The following is a 19,122-nucleotide window of genomic DNA, read 5'->3' as shown; positions in this document are numbered from 1 at the left end:
GGACAACAGTGCAAAGTGGTGGTTTTCAATGCCAAATTGTGTGTCCTGAATGTGCTCCTTGAGGAGAAACACATCATCTGTCCAGATGTCAGCCCGGACAAACTGCTTGACCACAGACACACTGACAGCTTGCCCTGATGCACGCTGGCGAATGAACCGCTCTGCTGACCTGACCACCTTCACTGTCCCCTCTGAAGGAATCATCAGCCCTCCTTTGTTCTTCAGAGTCAGCAGGTGGTAGCTCTCGTCGAAAGATGCGCGTGCAGCATCTGTCACCAGGCTACCACGGCACTCACCACAGGACAGCTTTCTCAAAACCTGCCGCACCACAAACCCTGCAATGTTGACCAGTGCGTTTTCCACTAGGCCACCAAAGCGGGTTGGCAAGTAGCTGTGGTCCCCAATCAACGCAGACACATTCACGAAGGGCACCTCAAGCTCTTCCGTTTCAGAGGGAGAGGACATCTCTACAGCCGACAGAGACACGGTCTCATCCTGTGGTGCCACATTCCCTGAAGTGCTCGGTGTGACACCACATCGGACCATGAGCCGGCGGAAGATGCCCTGGAACTGGCCTGCGGAGGGATTGTTGTTCCAGCCCCCTAAAAACCAAAAACACACAACACTTAATACCGATATTTACTCTTTTCAGACGTCAAAGACTTTTTTGGAAAGACAATTTAATTAATTTAGAAACTTCTGAGATCCTTACCTGATGCCCTGATGGAGTTGAAAAGGAGCTCCAAATGATCCTGGCTGAACCGGTAGGTGCAGATATATTGCTGACTCTGAAGCAGCTCAGGACACATCAGCATTAGGGTGTCAATGTTGATGACAAACCCCATGACAGACAGGTACCTTAAAAAGAAAATGTTTTGTCAGTTTGAAAGTTGTAGATGGACATTTCATGGACATTTCCACATTCACCTGTATGAACTGAAAAACCGCAGACAGCAAAAAGATCGGAAAAAGAGAACAGAGCATCATATGCATGCATAAGCAGAGCATGCACATATGGAAGAGTCACTATTTAAGATCCCAGGGGGGCTTTGAATCCTTTGGCACGGGGATTGCGGCTGTTCATAATGTCAAACAGCCTGTCAATCATCTAAAATAAATTGTTTAGGAAATAGAAAGGAAGAAGATGAAGATGAAGAAGATGGCCAGGACCCTTTGATAAGAAAACAATGTTTGAATCTAGTCTTACCTCAATGAATTCGGCTGTCGCTAGAGAGAGGGTGAAGCGTGGATACCCCAGGTCCCTCAGCGTTCGGAGCGCTACTGCCACAGAGCGACTCAGCGTCTGTGCAGCCAGGGACACCTTCATCTTCTGTGAGTCAAACTGAATGTGCTTTTCAGTGACCCTGTTGGCAGCATGCAGTCCATTCTTTGTTTAAATATCTTTCAAACAAACAACGTAGTCCCAGTTGATGAGGCCAGTTCTGCTACAGATTGGGCTGTACGCTTGCAGCATGTTTCTTGCCAGCTTCAACATGTGGCAAGCGTCCATCATGACAAACACCCTCTCGCCAGTCGCAGGATGGGGGAAAAATGTTTTCAAAGGCTCACAAGGGTTGGCCTTTAGCTGGCACCCCAGCTGGTTGCACATGCTTACGTTTGATGCATGCCCATCCATTGTGAGGGACATGACCCGGATGCCACGCTCATGCAGGGCCTCCAGCGCATGTACCAGCAGGACCTTCTGTGTGTCGGGCGTCAGAGACTTGGTCAGGTAGTAGGCAATTGGAGCCTTCCAATGGCCTTGTAGGCCAACCACCATAAAAACCAGAGCCTCAGTGGCAATATCTGTCTCGTTTAGGCCATCCCCCATGTCCACAAATCCGGTCATTTTCTGGGAATGTGGACTGTACTGGACATGTTTCCTGATGGCCATGCCATCCAGCATGAGCGCCACACGTCCATACTTCACTGGATCTTCCTCTCTTTTTGTCCTCAACATGTCCAGCATCATGGTGTTGAGTCCAGGCTTGGAATCCACAGAGATCATCCACCTTTATCAAATGAAAAAGTAGTTATTATTAAGTAGCAATAATATAATACAAATGTATTTGAACCAGTAATTTCCTATCAATAAAGTGCAATTAAATGTAATGGCAAATACCTTTGCAATGTATGTGGATGTGGTAGGTGGAGGTGGAGAGACTCTTTCAGGTAAGAGTGGGCTTTGGGCCCGTGCAGGTGGAGAGTGAGGGCAAACTCCCTCTGCTCTTTAGTGTACTCGTGGCCCTGTTTGGACAGGAGGCCTAATGGAAGATCTGAAATGCAGATAGCAGAGTAATTAGTAAGTGACTGAAAGAGTATGAATGTCATCATGAAAACACCAATAGGCTAATGTGTTTATTTCCAGGCAAGGCCATATGAATGAAAAATGTAATCTTGTCGTGGCTGTAGACCAAAGCCAACAATCATTGACTTAATAGCTCTAGCTTAAAGATGCACAAAAGCCAGGAACCATGACTGATTGCTCTAAACAGGTGCCCATAAACACCTGCCAACAAAGGTACCTGGCTATTGTGTGTCTTGAAGCTAGAGCTATCAGACTATGATTGTTGGCTTTTGTCTGTGCCAGATGCTATTCAAACTATGAATGGGGGCATATTACAGACGTCAGGTATTTGGAGTTTAAGTCTGATATATGAAATTCAGACAAGCCAAGCATTTGAACACATTATTGCAGTTGTATTTCTTTGGTTACAGCCCTAAGATATAATTGACATTCAAAGTTTAATTTCAATGTTACCTGAGTATAAGTCAAGCCTCTCGTGCAGCTCTTCATTTATGAGGTTCTTCCCCCTGAGGTCCTCCAGAAGACAACGCACTGTTTTCTTCGCCCTCCACTCTCGGGCCTTTGAGTTCCTCATCTCTTTCTCAAGACTCTCCACCCTAGGGCTTCACCCAGGGCTTCACTGAGTCTAGTCTTGAGAAGAGTGGCAGATGGAGGCAATGCATAAGGGTGTTCCTAGTAAAAAAGGACAAAACAGTAGTGAGTAATGTTTATGATGCCATGATGCTCACTGCTGTTTTGGGGCATAGCTAGTGTAAATACTCACAAGGTAGGTAGGTGAAGGTTCAGTGACTTGTAATGATTGTAAAGAACAGTCAATTACAAGGCTCGCTTCAGCCTTCCTTGAGGCTTGTGTAGTCCTGGCTGGCACTTTCTAAAACCGAAGAACAAAATACTTGAACAGTTGTATCTCATTCTCAATCATTCCAAATGAACACACACACACACACACACACACACACACACACACACACACACACACACACACACACACACACACTAAAACCATTTTCAGCAAGCTTAGTGATGCACTTACTCTTTTGAGATGTGTTGGGAAACTGAACACAGATGGTTTAGTTCCATCCCTGAGCCTGACAATTTGGCCTGTCCGGTCAAAATCCTCCGGATGAAAGTGCTGGCTACAGAGCATTGACCTCTCATTGGCAGAAAAGTCTTCCCTTTTCACAGCCACTTCCCACTGTCTCCTCAACTGCTTCTCTTTGGGAAACCTTAAAATTGCGCGAAAGGTTAGCTAGCCAGTCAGTCAGATTCATAATACAGATGTATCTTTAAAAAAGAAAAACATTTAAATAGAAATAACGTTTAAAACGTCAATTTCGGCCGGCGACTGACTGCACGTGCATCTCACAGGTGCATGTAGAGTATCGTGACATTTTTTCCGTAGTTTCATTCATTACGTGACACCTTCATATATTGTAGAACCATTACATATACAGTGGCATGTTTTGAGCCTTGTTTTGTTTTAATCTAGTCTCTTTTTTAAATACATCACAGAGAGAAATGAAGGCCAGTCGCTCAGCCGAAACGCAGCTTTCCGTCGCGACCATAAATGCTATATAATTACATTATACATACATTGTAATTACTCACAAGCAAGTAGTGGTAGATTATATATATATATATATACTGTATATCCTATATTTCTTGACAATATTATCTCCTGTTAACGAACGATAGAATAAGGCTTTGCTAACCATGGCCATTTCACGTTAGACTAGCTATAGTCTGATTCTGGCGGCAACTTAGCTGTCTCAACAGCTCTTAGCTCTCAACATAACACATGATCTACGTGACATGACTGAATTTTACAATTACAAATAGAAACAATTGTTTAGTCTTACTTGTGAAAGGTAATTCCTTGCGATCTAGTTTGAATCGTCCTGACGGTGGTGCAGCCCCAAGCGGCGCATGAAGTAGGCATCTTCACTCCGAAGACGAAATAACTCCCGTACCAAGATGGCGCCGACGATTTATGCCGCCCAAGGCCGAAGGGGGCGTCTACCTATATGATGTCTATGGGCTAGACCGTCCCATTTCTTCGGCCTTCGGAGTGTCCTTCGCGGTCTACGAAGGCCGCATCCTTCGAAGGACGCGGTCTACGAAGGATGCGTCCTATGAATTGGAACACAGCCATACGCCACTTCGACCTGGGTGGGACTTTACGTCCTACGTCACTCGCTATGGGTTTGCATGTGTGCGCGTAGCCGTTTGTCTCAGGGATCTGTGCACGAACTCCCTTGCACTACAGATTACGAGCGTCAGTGTCGTACGCGATGGAGGGTGGGTGACATTCCTACAGTCTGTGATGATAGGCTATATTTCTACAAATGACTTAATATTACTAGCGATTAACATGACGAAACAACACGAACTAAGCTAACATTAGACTGTAGCCATACCAGATAACGCCATACCAGCTAACCCTAACTATTTCTATTAAACTCTGAACCATTTTGCAACAGGCAACTGTGTGTTGGTGCGTCTTTCTGCTTCCCACGTCTGCGTCTGCGTCTGCATCTTTCCCACTCCTGGCTAATAGTTTCAGCTTTTGTACTGTATATCAGAAATGATCACCCTGTACCACACTGCTGACTTGTTGATGTTTTGTGAGCACTCACGCATTTCTCTAGGTATCTTAAGTTTCCTACTGGAGTCATCAAAACTTTGGACTTTGTTATTGTAAGAAATATTGTGTTGCACAAACACTTTGTGTCTTACCCTTAGCGTTACCCTAACCTTAACCCCAGTAACATTTCTTCATCATAAACTACAAGTTACGCAAAATGGCATACAAACATCCAGTCCAATATGAAAGAAAAAAGCTAGCTTCATTAAGGAATCAAACCCCTTATCCCCGCGTTAATGAGTTGTTCTCTGACCACTAACCCATCAGGTCTTAGTACATGCGATTCAAGAGTTAACCACTTGACAATCTTTAAACTTCGGTTGCCTAGAAATTGTAAAGACAGTGATGTGTGTACATTGTGCGAGTATCCGTCACTCACGATGTGTGTGCAGTCCAAAATGAAAGAAAAAACCTTGCATCACTAGGGAATCGAACCCCCAATCATCAGTTGGTCGTTGGTAACTGTAAACAAAGAGATCGCATTTTGTTTAACTGCTAACTAACAAACGGGTTTATGCGTTCACTGAACAAAGATTATGGAAATAAAAGAACACTTTTCCATCAGAAAAATCATCAGAACCGTTATTACCAACCCATAGACACTAAAGCCAAAACCTTTCTCACATGCACACCCATCGCGAGTGACGGCTATGCGCACACATGCACACCCATAGCGAGTGACGTAGGACGTTAAGTCCCGCCCAGGTCGAAGTGCCGTCGATTTAGAGAGTCCCTTTGAAGGACCCTTGGAATTGGGACAGCACTTGGCGCGTCGCTGTGACGCAATCGGCGTCGACGCATCCTTCGAATGCAGCCTTCGAAGGATGCGTCCTAGGAATTGGGACACAGCCAGTGTCTAGTGAAGAAGCGAACGATTCTGGTAGTTCGCTCGCTTCTTCACTAGACACTGTCTAGTGAATAAGCGAACGATTCCGGTAGAATAAAGTACCCATCTGTACCCAACTGCCGGTCATATCACACAAAACAATAGAGACAGGGATCACACTGGCAATCTTTTTCGCGCTTGGCCCACTCTGGATAAATGTTGTTCATATCGCATATGAGGACTTCGAAGGGTGTGGAGAAATGAAATCCTCCGTAACCACGGAGAGCTGTCATCACAGAGAGGGCATCTCGTCACAAACTTACGGCATCAATAAGAGGGGGCGGTGTCAGCAGACTATTATTTAGACAAATTAGCAAATTTCAATCGGACAATTTTACCGGAGAGTTAGAAAGGGCGTATCGCGCTTCTGCCTTCTCACACTGCTCACTTCTCACTCACTTTAAAAAGTTAAAGTGAGTGTCGCGATTACGGTTTTGATACGCGTTACAGCCCTATTTAGCCTACTTGATTTACGTTCTTCAGTCAGGTTCACAATAAAAAATATTCGGTGAAAATTACTTCATCTTATATTGCAACTAGAATAAACTTGAGAACAGTTGACAAAAAAACTAAATACCTTACCTTCAAAGTGTTATTCGGCTACCCGATTATGCGCTTCCAGAGACGCTAATGAGATGACTCCACAGGGCGGGAGATACGCGGCGGGATTGACAGCTTTGACACCAAATGGATATACTTGAAAATCAGATGACGTGTTTCACAACTTTTCATTGGTCAATTAGGTTCATGACGCATACTGTATACGGAAATGAACCTGGACATAACTATCATCGTAAAATCTCAAAATCGGCAAAAATGGACATACGCGGTTTTCATCGGACAGCGACGATATAAAAAAACCTCCTAAAATGTAATTACGACCGAGAACAAAAAAACGTTGCGTGCTGTAGTAGGCTAGTTAAAATATGTTTCACTGATCTGCATCTGCAAATCATGATCTGCACTCATTCGTCGCACTCAAAACAAATAGACATTGGCGCACATGGCTAATTTGCATACGTGCACAGGACTGGCTGGCTCCACAAGGCAAATAATGGAACATATCTATCTTTCTAGGCCTATCTGTCTATCTATCTATCAACGCGTGTCTAGTTTTAATATGATGTATCGTGAACCTACGGACTTCAGTGGGGGTTTCATTCCGTCGCACAAAACGGGGCTGAAAGTTGCGTACGTGACTTTTCACGCCAAGGTTGTGATCTATAAAAAACCAACTTGACGGGAAAATGTGCGCAGCCCTAAGCAAACTTTGACCAATGCGTACGCATGGTTTGGAGGAAAAGGAGAATTGGCGACACAGACGGTGTGGTGGTGAACTGAAGTCAGACCGAAGAATTGCAGTGAGAAGAACGATTATGTTTTATCATCGCCCTTCATCAATTTAATTTCAACCCGTATCATGCGTTAAATCCTAATCAGAATAATTTAAATCCACTGCGTTATTTCTCAGTTATAACTCCAGAAATATCTCCTTAGAATATAAATAAAAAGAAATTCTCTATATTTAATCCCGCCACTCCATACTGTCCACTGACGGCGCGACTGCATGGAATAAAGCATCTGTCCAACATGTGTCGATAACATAATATTTTTATGTGACACTGTAAACACATGATCAAATGTCAATTAAATCCCAAGTGTGAAAAACCAAGCCACACTCATCACAATCGTTGTCCGTTACTCTTGATGCTTTTCATGACAAATCAGGCATTAAAAAGGGGTTATGTTCAAGAACATTTTACGTGGGTAATTACAAACTGATTATCCAAGGCGTTCTCGTCAGTCTTATTACCGTAACCCTATAAATACAGAGGTGAGCGCCGTGGTAATGCTGCACCATATGGCACTTCTGGCGGACCATGCAGGATTCGGAGGGAGAGGGTATTTAGGGACCATAACGATTTATTGGTAGGCTACATAAAAATATGTAACTATGTCAGACCACTTCTTTTTTAATTCTGGGACTGTGCGCTCCGTGCTACTGACAGAGTTCACTGCTGCAGCAACATGTTGCCACTCACTCTGCTTTTTTTTCGAACAAAACTACCTTTCGGGCCTCCATCTCACCCACAAGTGTCTCCACTTCAACCTCCGTGAAATTTCGCTTTTTTGATTTTCTCAGTACTTCTGCCATTGTTTCCAACAAGACATAATACCGGCATCTGAGTCTGTTTTATATGCAGATCGCATTCATGAGGTCATTTGCATTGACCATTTATGGTAAAAAAGGGGCGTGTAGAGGGCGGAACGTGAAGCTGATTCAGCTGCGCACAATTATAGTCAGTATGTGATTTATAAAGCAAAGATTGCGTACAGGTGTGCGTACGCAGTGTTTTATAAATCCGAATATTTTTTGGCGCACGCAAAACTTGGCTTCTGGGCGTACGCACATTTTTAGTAACGATCCCACGCACAGTTTTATAAATGAGACCTGAAAAATGTGCGTACGCCCAGAACCAGAAGCCAAGTTTTGCGTGCGCCAAAAAATATTATATCAACTTATTGATATATCAAATAAATAAGTTATCATAACTTATTGATCAGATCATTTTTTACAGTGTGTAATATTATATCTGACAGAGAAAAGCCAAAAAAAGAAACTTCACGGAGGTTGAGGTGGAGACACCGTGACTTGTGGGTGAGGTGGAGGCCCGAAAAGAAATTTTGTTCGGAGGTCACGGGATCGGGATCACCAACATTAAAAAAAAGAATGAGTGGCAACATGTTGCTGCGGCAGTGAACGCTGTCAGTGGTACGGAGCGTACAGTAGCTGAATTGAAAAAAAAGTGGTCCGACATAAAGGTACATTTTTATTTCCTCACGCACAGCACACGTTTATAATTAATTGCTCAAATGTTACTGGTCATATAGTGAAGATCGTTAATTACAGGTGGGTGCAAAGCAGAGGCTGTCCTCACACCGCCAGAGCGTGACTGCAACTGGAGGGGGACCCACACTGTAAAAAATGATTTGATCAATAAGTTATGATAACTTATTTATTTCAACAACTCTAACTTAAAATAATGTTTTATGACCTTTCAATTCAAATGTATGAGTTTTCAATCTTCCAATTTAGGTTCATAAGTTACTTCAATGAATCACAAATTCCTGGTGCTTGAATGAACTTGCCATTTTAAATTGAGTGCAGTGCAACTGGCGTGTGCGTAGGACAGCTCTTTGCGCATGTGCGAGTCCAGCCTCGAGACAATGAGATTGAATTTGGAGTTGGCGCCACTCGCCAGCCACCTGCAAGCAGTCGAGACGGCTTTTGGTAAGTGTTCGTGTTTTTCTTTTTATATTTAGAATGTGCGTCGATGAAGCAAATAACTTGATTAACGTTAGCTATCGTTCGATATGTGCAATACTTGTGATATAATTTAGGCACATTCCGAGTTGGCTGGCTAACGTTACCTTGTTAGCTAACGTAGCTAACGCTAGCAAGGCAGACATGTGCACTTGCCCTTCTACTGTCTATGCACTTGCCCTTCGGCCCTGAGTAATGTTAGCTGCCTGTCGATCATGGCGGCGTGGCCGCTAGCTAACGTTAGCAGTCCATTGTTCGTAGCTTGGTTGTGCAAGTTCATTACTGTTTGTTTTACTGAACATCGATCGCATTAGCTACACGGATAGCCAGATGGACCCACTTGTCGTGTGTGATTATTTTAAAATGAATGAATTAAATGAGAACTGAATTATTTTAGATTGTCTAAACAAGATAAACTACTTTAAAGACATTCTTTGATGAAAATAACTGCTGAAACCACTAACAAGGACTGGTGAATAGTACTGCGGCCACTATCGACTAATCTAAACGCCTAATTATAGTGTATATATACGTATATATAGTATATTTTTAAATACGTAATATAACGCAGGTGCGCAAGGCAGCCACATGAGACGCCAACATTGTTTTCAACCGCTCGGTACCGTGCCGTATTAATTCCCATGTTTTGAAAATAAGTATTTTAAGCGATGCGGTTTTTGATTTGTTTATTTGGTTTTGAACGAATAGTTTTGGATGCATGCATCGGCTTTGAGTTGGTTTGTAACTTTGAAATCGCATACGCTCGCCACACACGCACGCGCGTCATATCAAAGCAGTGAAGGCGGGGGGAGGGGGAAGAAAGAGGATAGCCGATTAACCAGAAGGGTGCGCAGAGGCACATATTTGTGTGGAGGTGAATTACAGTGAGCCGTTTGAGACGGGAGAACAAAAATAAATAGGCGGTCGATAGTAAAAACGACTCGTTGACAAAAAAAATTGCCGTCAACTAATCGCGGCAGCACTAGTGAACAGAACACATGTTAATAAGTTCACTGTATTTTGAACTTGCATAGCAATGAATCATGGTGACACTACATTACAAAGAACAATCCAAAGCTTAATTAGTCAAAATAATTAAGTGAAGCAATTCATAAATCCAATTTGTTAGTTAGACTTAACTAGAAATGTGCTCTTGTTCACTTTTGCAATTCACATCACTTAAAGCGTTTCTTCTGTTTTGTGTATTTCAGGTGCTTTGTGAATTACCAGGCTTGGCTACACGTTAGATGAAGTGGACTTGTAAGTTTTGCAATTTTGCCTCATACAAGCAAAAGGCTATAGTAAATCATTACAAGGACAAGCATGGACGTGGAATAACTGGTTTTAGTTGTATTTACCCTAATTGTTTTTCTGTCTTTCAATCCAATGTGGAACTTGTACAACATTTGAAGTGCCACAAACAAGGAACGAGTCCCATTGCTAAACTTCGATGTGAACTTTGTAGTTTTTCAGCGCCAAGCAACATCAAACATTATTTTCTTCATTTAAAGAGACATTTGATAAATAGAGAGACTGTGAATTGCCCGTTTGTGGGGTGCTCTTTTAAATCTAGAGTAGCCTCAACTTTTACTGCTCACAGAAGCCGGCATCATCAGGCTTCTACATTCAATCATTTCAAACCTGAACTTATTCTTCATTGTCCCAGTCAAGATTCTGTCAATGATGAAGAGGATAACTTTGATTTAGAGTCACCAGATGTTTCAGTGACTGAACCTGACTCTCAGCCTACACAGAAGTCAGTTGAGCGCCGAATTGCATCCCTTTTCCTTCGACTGCAAGCCGTCCTTCATGTGTCAAAGTCTGCGATTCAAGAACTTGTGGATGATTTGTTTGATATTGGAGAACGTGCTGGACAAATAACTAGGGAGTCAATTGAGAATGTTTTGAAGGAGCATAATTACTCATCTGAGGAATGTTTGACATCGTTGACTGAAGCATTTCAAAGTGCTAACCCACTTAATTTGCTTTCAAGGGAAGGATCTTTAGGCACCGACTACAAAAGACAGTCATATTACAAAAATAACTTTAGTGTCATTGAGCATGTCTAATATCTTTTGAACAGACAAGAAAAGTCTCATACTGTTGTCTATATCCCTATTCTAAAGTTACTTTCCAATCTTCTTAAAAGAGAAGAGGTACTGCAAGCATTAGCGAAAAACAAACCAGTTGAACAGTCTGGCCACTACAAGTCTTTTCTGGATGGTGACTTCTATAAATCAAATGGAATTCTCTCAGGTCAAGAACTAAGTGTAGCTATTACTTTGTATATTGACGACTTTGAAATCTGCAATCCGTTGGGCACATCAAAAAAGAAACAAAGTCTGTGGTGTGTATTGGGCTATTGGGAATTTACCCTCTAGGTACAAGTCAGCATTGTCATCAATCTACCTTGCTTTACTGTGCAAGGTTGAGCATGTCAGGATTTATGGTTATGATAGTGTTTTGAAGCCACTGATTGACGATATTAAATGTCTTGAAACAGTTGGTGTGTTTGTAGACAAACTAGGGTGTAATGTTAAAGGCACCATCTTGTTTGTTGCTGCTGACAACTTAGCTGCACATTCCTTAGGTGGTTTCCAAGAGTCGTTCAATGTTGAGAAGTTTTGTAGGTTTTGTCTTGTTAGTCGTAAAGACATACAGACGTGTGATGTTAGAACTGGGAACTTTGTTTTAAGGTCACCAGAGTCATTTGATGAAGCTGTAAATGTGTTGAAGCAGAGTGACGTTGCATCTGTTGATGGTGTGAAACGAGACTGCCCTCTCAACAGCCTGACAGGATTTCACACATGCACAGGCTTTCCACCTGATTTCTTGCATGATGTGTTGGAAGGGATTGTACCTGTAGAACTAAGTCTGTGCCTTGCAGATTTGATTTCAAAGAAGTATTTCAAATTAGAAGAGCTCAATAGTGAAATACAGAGCTTTCCTTTTAAATTCTCTGATAAGACAAACTGTCCCCAGAAAATTCCTTCAACTTTTCGAAAGACTGGAACTGTAGGTGGTAATGGCCACGAAAATTGGAGTCTTGTGCGTTTCCTTCCCCTTATCATTGGCCACCGTGTTCCAGAAGGAGATCAAACATGGGAAATAGTCCTTGAACTGAAAGACTTGGTTGAGCTCTTGGCAACTCCATCTTACACTTTAGACTCACTTTGTTATTTGCAGTCCAAAATATCGGATCATAGACATTTACTACTGACAGTTTTCCCAGATTACAAGTTACGCCCCAAACATCACTTCATTGAGCATTATCCATGCCTAATTCAAAGGTGTGGACCCTTAATAGAGTGTTGGACAATCAGGTTTGAGGCTAAACATTCTTTCTTTAAAAAGGTAGTGCGTGATGCCAATAACTTTAAAAACATTCTGCTTACCCTGGCCTCAAGACACCAACTTATGCTTGCATATTATCTTGAAATGCCTAGCATTTTCAAGCCTGAGACTGAGACGGCAAAAGTGACTGATGTTGTCGGAGATTAATCGAGATTTAAAACACTTAGGCTAATTCAAGAGAGAGAGAGTAAAATAAAACGAGGGGTCCGGAGCAAGAATTGACAAAAGACTTTATCGTGCAGAAAAACAACAACGATAACAGCCGAGTAGGGTCTTAAGAGTCACTGGCTTGCCAACAGATTCAAGCCTCTTCTTAAACACACAAAAGCACAGTCCTCAGCAGTTTCTTGTTTTTCTAGGTGTCCACACATAATAAAACACAAATACTTCTAAACAGATGGTCACCGAGATAGTCTAGGACCCAGGAAGTGGAGTCAGCATGCATTGTCTCAGTAGACAACTGCTCCTGGGGGGTTGCGCCCCAACCCCTGCTCTGACCCAAGACTCCCAGGCCTCGTGACCAGCCCTGGATCAAAATCCAAGACGCTTTACATGTTTTCTACCATTAGATATACAGGCCTAATTTTAATCATAGTTTACCATAGAATATAATCATTAATTTCTACCACAATGTCTGCCTGGAATTCTTAGATGGTGGTGTTAGACTAGCAATCTTGAATAGATTCAGTGATGTTGACACAGTTGGACTGACCCCTAGTATCTTCTTAAATGGAACGCAGTATTCAAAGGGAATGATACTCTCTGTTGGAAGTACAAGTGGACTACCAGACTTCGGAAGGATTTTGGAAATATGCATTGTGCTGGCTGGTCATGTTTGTTTCTTCATTGAGCGTTTTACGACTTTCTACGTGGAGCATTTGAGGAGTTACCATCTCGTGAAAAAAAGCCCTGCTGAGTGTCTCTTGGTGAAACCAGAGGATCTCAATGACTACATGCCACTTGTCGTACTTCATCCAGGGGTGCCTGTTAGCCACTCCCAGAACCTTCTTGCTTTAAGGCTGCGGTAAGTTTGAGTGTGGGGTTATCTGGGTATAAGTCGTCACTGTTATCCTGCATAATTAACCCTCTTGCAATGTTTCCAAATCTCTCTAGCAGCAATCCAGGTGTTGGATGTCCTGCAAAATAACATTTAACAGCCTGATCCAAAATAATTAACCCTCTTGTGTTTTACAAATCTTTCTAGGAGTAACCATTATTTTTGTATGTATACAGGGGATGAAACCTTTTTCCTTCTCCAATTTCAGGTTGAAGTGATCCACGATGCTGCTGCGAGTTGTCCTCTGTGAAACGGATATCAGACGCCTTTCCATCGAAAACACCCCCCAGAGTGTTGAGGAACTGTGCGAGGTGTTGCGTGCAAACCTTTCCTTGAGAGGTGGATTTATTTTACAATTTGAGGACCCTGCGTTCAAGGATCAGCTGACCAACCTGACCGACATCCGAGACCTTCCTGAGGAACGAGCAACATTGAAAGTGTTGTTCACAGCTGATGCATTTCTCTCAGTTTCCACATTGGATACAGCCAGCCTTCCATCTCTCAGTAGTGGGGAATCTGACTCCCAGCAATGGCCTGATCCCTTCCCGATTCCACAGTTCTCACATGACGTTGAACTCACGCTGCAAGAAGCAAATAGAAGATATGCAAAAGATGGATCTGTGATGGTGATTCCTAAAGGTATGAAAACCGATATCCTGGACACATATGCAGACAGCATGTCAAAGATTAGACCTTATCCTGAGAGGCAACACTACGAGAATGTTGCAAAAGCGCTTGTGGAGAAGCATCCCAGTCTCAAAGAGCCAGGTTCTGGAAAGGGTTGGTACGGCTGGTTCCACAGCCTGAAGTTTAAGCTCGGAAACTATCGGCAGAAGTTAAGTGCAGCTGGATGCCCAGAGGTGAGAGTCAACAAAAGAATAGGAGAAGATGCCAAGGGATCACGTGTGAAGAAGTCAAAGAAGGGCGAGGTCCACTACTGTCCAGATCCCCCTGAAGGACTGAGTGCTGAAGACATGGAAGGGAAGCGGAGGATGATTGAGGTACATCATATACACGCATACACATCATACCTACACTTTGGTTTTGTGTTTGTGAAGCCTACTATTTTGTCTTAGTATGTGTCCTTGGACCTTGGACCTGGATCATCAACGGATAGAGGAGCTGATGTCTGCCACATTCTCCAAGCACAGAAAGGAGATCGTAGGGGATCAACCTCTCATCGGGGATGTCATGACCAGATGGCCGGCCATGTTCTGTGAGAGACAGGTATCACAATAAACAACTCGGCCTGAGATTAGTCACTTAATCCAAATATGTTTGACCGGAAATCAATGTGTGAGCTTCCCTCCAGGAAGAGCTGGATTACATTTTTGCATTGAGTCTTGCAGTTAGTATAACTGAGTGGATGAAAGCCTTTGACAAGACAACCTTAGCTTACCAAATGGTGATTCTATGCTTTGTATATCTGTTCTCGAAGCTCTTAACCTTTTTGTCTTTTTCTCAGGTTCGGGCGGAGTTCAAAAGAATCGTAAGCACAGACCTTCTTGAGTCATTCCTCAACGGACTTGATGACCTGGTACCAAGACTGCTTGAAGTGTACGAAGCTGTGACCAAGTCGGGGAAGAAGCCTGCACTGAAAGCCATTTTAGACTGTGTGAAGAAAGATGTGAGTAGACGAGCTGAGAATTCTAAAATTGGGCACCAGGTGTTATGTTTGCAATAAAATCTCATCACTGCTTATATTTGTCTTGTAGAACACAAACGAAAGGAGAAGGACTGTTGCTCTACTGGGTCTGCCACACTACCTATCCGAAGACCCATCCGACATCATTAGGATGTGTGATGTAAGATCTTTTTCTGTCATGCATAATAGCACACATACACACAATCTTTAACACGCATTGTATTAGATTCACTCATGGGGGGTGATAAAGTCCTGTGGCAGCCGAATAGTGGTGATGTGGGGAAGAGTGAGGGGCAGAATGGTAGTGATGGGGAGGAGGAGGGATGGGTAGAATAGTGGTGATTAGAAGATTAGCAGTAACCTCTCAGCATTGCACATAGAATGCACTTGCACACTCACAACGGAAATCCCAAGGAGACTCTTATTAGCCCGAAAGCATGTCAAGGTTTATGATGACAGACTTAAGTAGCTTTGCAGCGCATGTACTTCTAGACCCAAACATTACCACCATTTTTTTCTGTTTTTCAAGGCCCATGGTGAGAGTCTGGCTGCAGCCATGAAGGGGATGCAACTTGGCCTACTGATAGGCTATGAAGGTGACAACCAGGATGCCTTTCCAGAGGTCTTCGATGTGGCAGTTGTGGTTGAAGAAAACATTGTGCTACACAACTTCAAGGATGTGCCATCCAGCTTCACCATGCTTCTGGGGATCATCTACTGCGTTAACCTTGAGTATCCACGAGCCATGAAGTATTCCTTTGAGTTCCTGCAGAAGGTAGTGATGAAGATCAAACCAGATGAGGCCTCTGCCAGAGTCCACGGTGTCCGAAACAAGCTCCTGAGGTATAAACTGTAAAGCATGCCCCACTCGGGAATGGAATGGTAATGCAAAAAAAATGACGTGATTTTGTGTTTTTGTTGTTTTACTGTTGTAGTGTACGTTCATGCACGCAAATGCCCCGAGTGGGAAACTACTGTTGTAGTGTACGTTCATGTTGTTTTACTGTTGTAGTGTACGTTCATGCACGCAAATGCCCAGAGTGGGAAACTACTGTTGTACTGTACATTCACAAGCTTGTGTAGCTTTTATTGGCTTAACATTGGTTTTAATAAAAAAAAAAATATTGTACTCAAATTTGTGTTTTTGTAGCTAATTGTTAAGTGAAAACAAGACATTATTTTAGATAATCTTAACTTGATAAGCTGATTCAAAGAAATTACTTAATTGAAATTACAAGGTTGAACCCACTAAAGAGGATAAGTGTACGGAATGCATATTGATGAATAAAACACATTCTTAAATTTAAATTACAAGTTGAAGCCACTAATGGGGTTAAGTAAACAGAATACACATAAGTTAGTTCACTTTATTTTGAACTTGCATAGCAAAGTTGAAACGACAATAACTGTTCAGTCATGTTGACTCACAGAAGGTAATTCAAAGCTTAACTAGACTCAAAATAATGAGTTGTTTTTACTTGAAATTTTAAGGCAGCTGGGAAACTTATAATTTTAAGTAGAACCAAGTAGATATTTTTTACAGCGCAGTACTCCTGACCAAACACCATTTGACACGAAAGTTGGATCCATAATTGGCACCGCAATCGTGAGTGGCATCGTGTCCGAACGGGAAGGAGACACTGACAACACAGAAGAACAAGGTAAAGCTGATTTCTGTTTTTTATAGATTTATTATCCATCATGTAGGCCTAGTGCAAGCTATTTTGCTTGTGCGTCCTCCAGAGTCAGCGGTCGGTGGGGAGGAGGACGATGATGCCGGCGAGGGGCCCTCGGCCGCAGGTCATCTGGCTGCCCCCACCCCCAGCACCAAGCGTCAGTCCGCTGGTCGGGTGCTCACAGACGCAGTTCTGCAGCTACAGAGGGAAACGATAGCTGCAGTCAACAACTTGAATGAGGAGATGAGGCAGATTCTAAATATTGTCACCGAAATTGCCACAACATTAAAAGATACTGTGGAAAAATGAACCTTGAGTCGTCTTCATTTCATAAACGCCGCATGACATCTGCACGTACTCTTGCACCCTGTTGAAATCCGACTTGCCTCGGAGGGGGCTGGGCCTCCGGGTCAAGTTCGGGGGGAGGGAGGTCGGGGGGGAGAGGGATGCCGTTCCTCTGGGACAAATTGTGCAGCACGCCGCAAGCCCTTATAATTCGCCACACTTTGGCAGGCTGGTATAAAAGCCTCCCCCCCCGACGCATCCAGAGCGCGCCACCGGCACTTCAGGAGGCCGATGGCGCGCTCCACCACTGAACGAGCACGGCCATGGACCTCATTATAGCGTTGTTCCTCGGCGCTTTGCGCGTTCAAAACTGGGGTGAGGAGCCAGCGTCTCAGGGGGTATCCACTGTCCCCTGCAATGCAGAAAATCATTAGTTATGTCAAGAACCACAATGTTACATTCCTCTTTAAAAAAAAAAACTCACCTAGAAGCCAGCCATCCCGCCCTGCGCCTGCCTGTAGTCTGTTCCCTACACTACTGTGTGTCAGAATAAAGGAATCATGTGTTGCACCAGGCCAACGTGCCACTATGTTTGTAAAGTTCATATGGGCATCACCTATGACATGAACATTAATAGTGTGCACGTGCTTGCGGTTGACGTAAGAGAACTCATGTTCAGATGGAGCCCTTATAGCAATATGAGTGCAGTCAATTGCGCCGATTACGTTTGGGAAATCGGACATTGCTGCAAATTGCCTTTTAATCTCGGCCTGTTCTTCCACTGTGTAGGGAAACCTTATGTATCGACTGCCCATATGTATGATGCCATTTAAAACGCTGATCATTAGGGCACTGAGGGATGGCTGTGATATACCGGATCTACAGGGTGGAAAACAAACAAAATTAGCACAATTATGCTTAAATGTGAAAGCAGGTTGTAAGATGCAGCTATATGAAACACTTACCTGTCTGCCAATTCCCGTTGGAAACAGCCGGTTGCCAGGAACCCCAAAGTGGTGAGGACCTGCGTCTGAACCGGGATTGCGTGGTTCCTACGTGTTGCCCTTTCCAATGCTGGACCCAGTTCAGCACATAGATCCAAGAGCATAGCTCTAGGGAATCTAAAACGTCTCATTAGCCAGTCATCATCATGGGCCAATAAATCGTTATGGTCCCTGAATAGGGATTCCTGGATTGTTGCCATGGCGGCGGCGCGACTGGTTCACTGCGACCCCCCGAGAGCAAAAATACGGTGTTATTTATGTTATTTATGTGTATTTAAATCGAAATCTATGTGTCTTAAACTATGTTAAACGTATAAACTATAAACTATTACTATTATAACTATTTATACGTTTAACTATGTGTCTTAAACCTATAAATCGTACTCTTCTACTGGAACTCAAACGCAGTCCGGCAGTTGTACCATCGGGGGAACTTCTCAACGAACTACAGGCTCTTGGCTTGCTATCTAAACCCCCCAGCCCCAGCCCTGGCAAGGGCTGGCTGAGGAGGCGCCGAAAGCGATGGGAGAGACGCTGTAAGAGGGGAAAGAGAGCCGGCGTCCGTGCTAGACTAAGAGCCAACTCTAGCCGGCCGGCTCTCCCGTCTATCCTGCTCTCCAACGTCCGCTCCCTGGAGAATAAACTGGACTACATCCGACTACAGCGGACTACTCAGCGGGGGACTAGGGACTGCTGTGTCTGTGTTTTTACAGAGACATGGCTCAACGATCGAGTCCTGGATGCGGCCATTCAGCTAGACGGACTAACCTCGCATCGAGCCGACAGGGACTCATCACTGTGCGGCAAGACCCGAGGTGGCGGACTGTGTGTTTACATCAACACTGACTGGTGCAACAACTCTGCCCTAGTCTCAAAGTACTGTTCATCGCTGGTGGAATACGCGGTTGTGGGATGTAGACCCTTTTATTTGCCACGAG

The 19,122-nt window shown here is 43.6% G+C and overlaps 1 protein-coding gene across 1 annotated transcript; it reads left to right on the top strand.

The window, feature by feature from the left end:
• Positions 1-8,480: 8,480 nt before the first annotated feature.
• On the top strand, positions 8,481-16,387 carry LOC130381216 (uncharacterized). The gene is made up of 7 exons (XM_056588693.1): positions 8,481-9,130; positions 10,375-10,423; positions 13,783-14,575; positions 14,651-14,801; positions 15,040-15,201; positions 15,290-15,379; positions 15,749-16,387. Exons 4-7 carry the CDS (start codon positions 14,652-14,654, stop codon positions 16,073-16,075), a joined length of 729 nt encoding a protein of 242 aa, XP_056444668.1. The 5' UTR covers positions 8,481-9,130; positions 10,375-10,423; positions 13,783-14,575; position 14,651; the 3' UTR covers positions 16,076-16,387.
• Positions 16,388-19,122: the final 2,735 nt, after the last annotated feature.

Source organism: Gadus chalcogrammus, chromosome 4, assembly GCF_026213295.1.
Source record: "Gadus chalcogrammus isolate NIFS_2021 chromosome 4, NIFS_Gcha_1.0, whole genome shotgun sequence".
Lineage (NCBI taxonomy): Eukaryota > Metazoa > Chordata > Actinopteri > Gadiformes > Gadidae > Gadus > Gadus chalcogrammus.
This window is presented reverse-complemented; position numbering and strand designations above follow the sequence as displayed.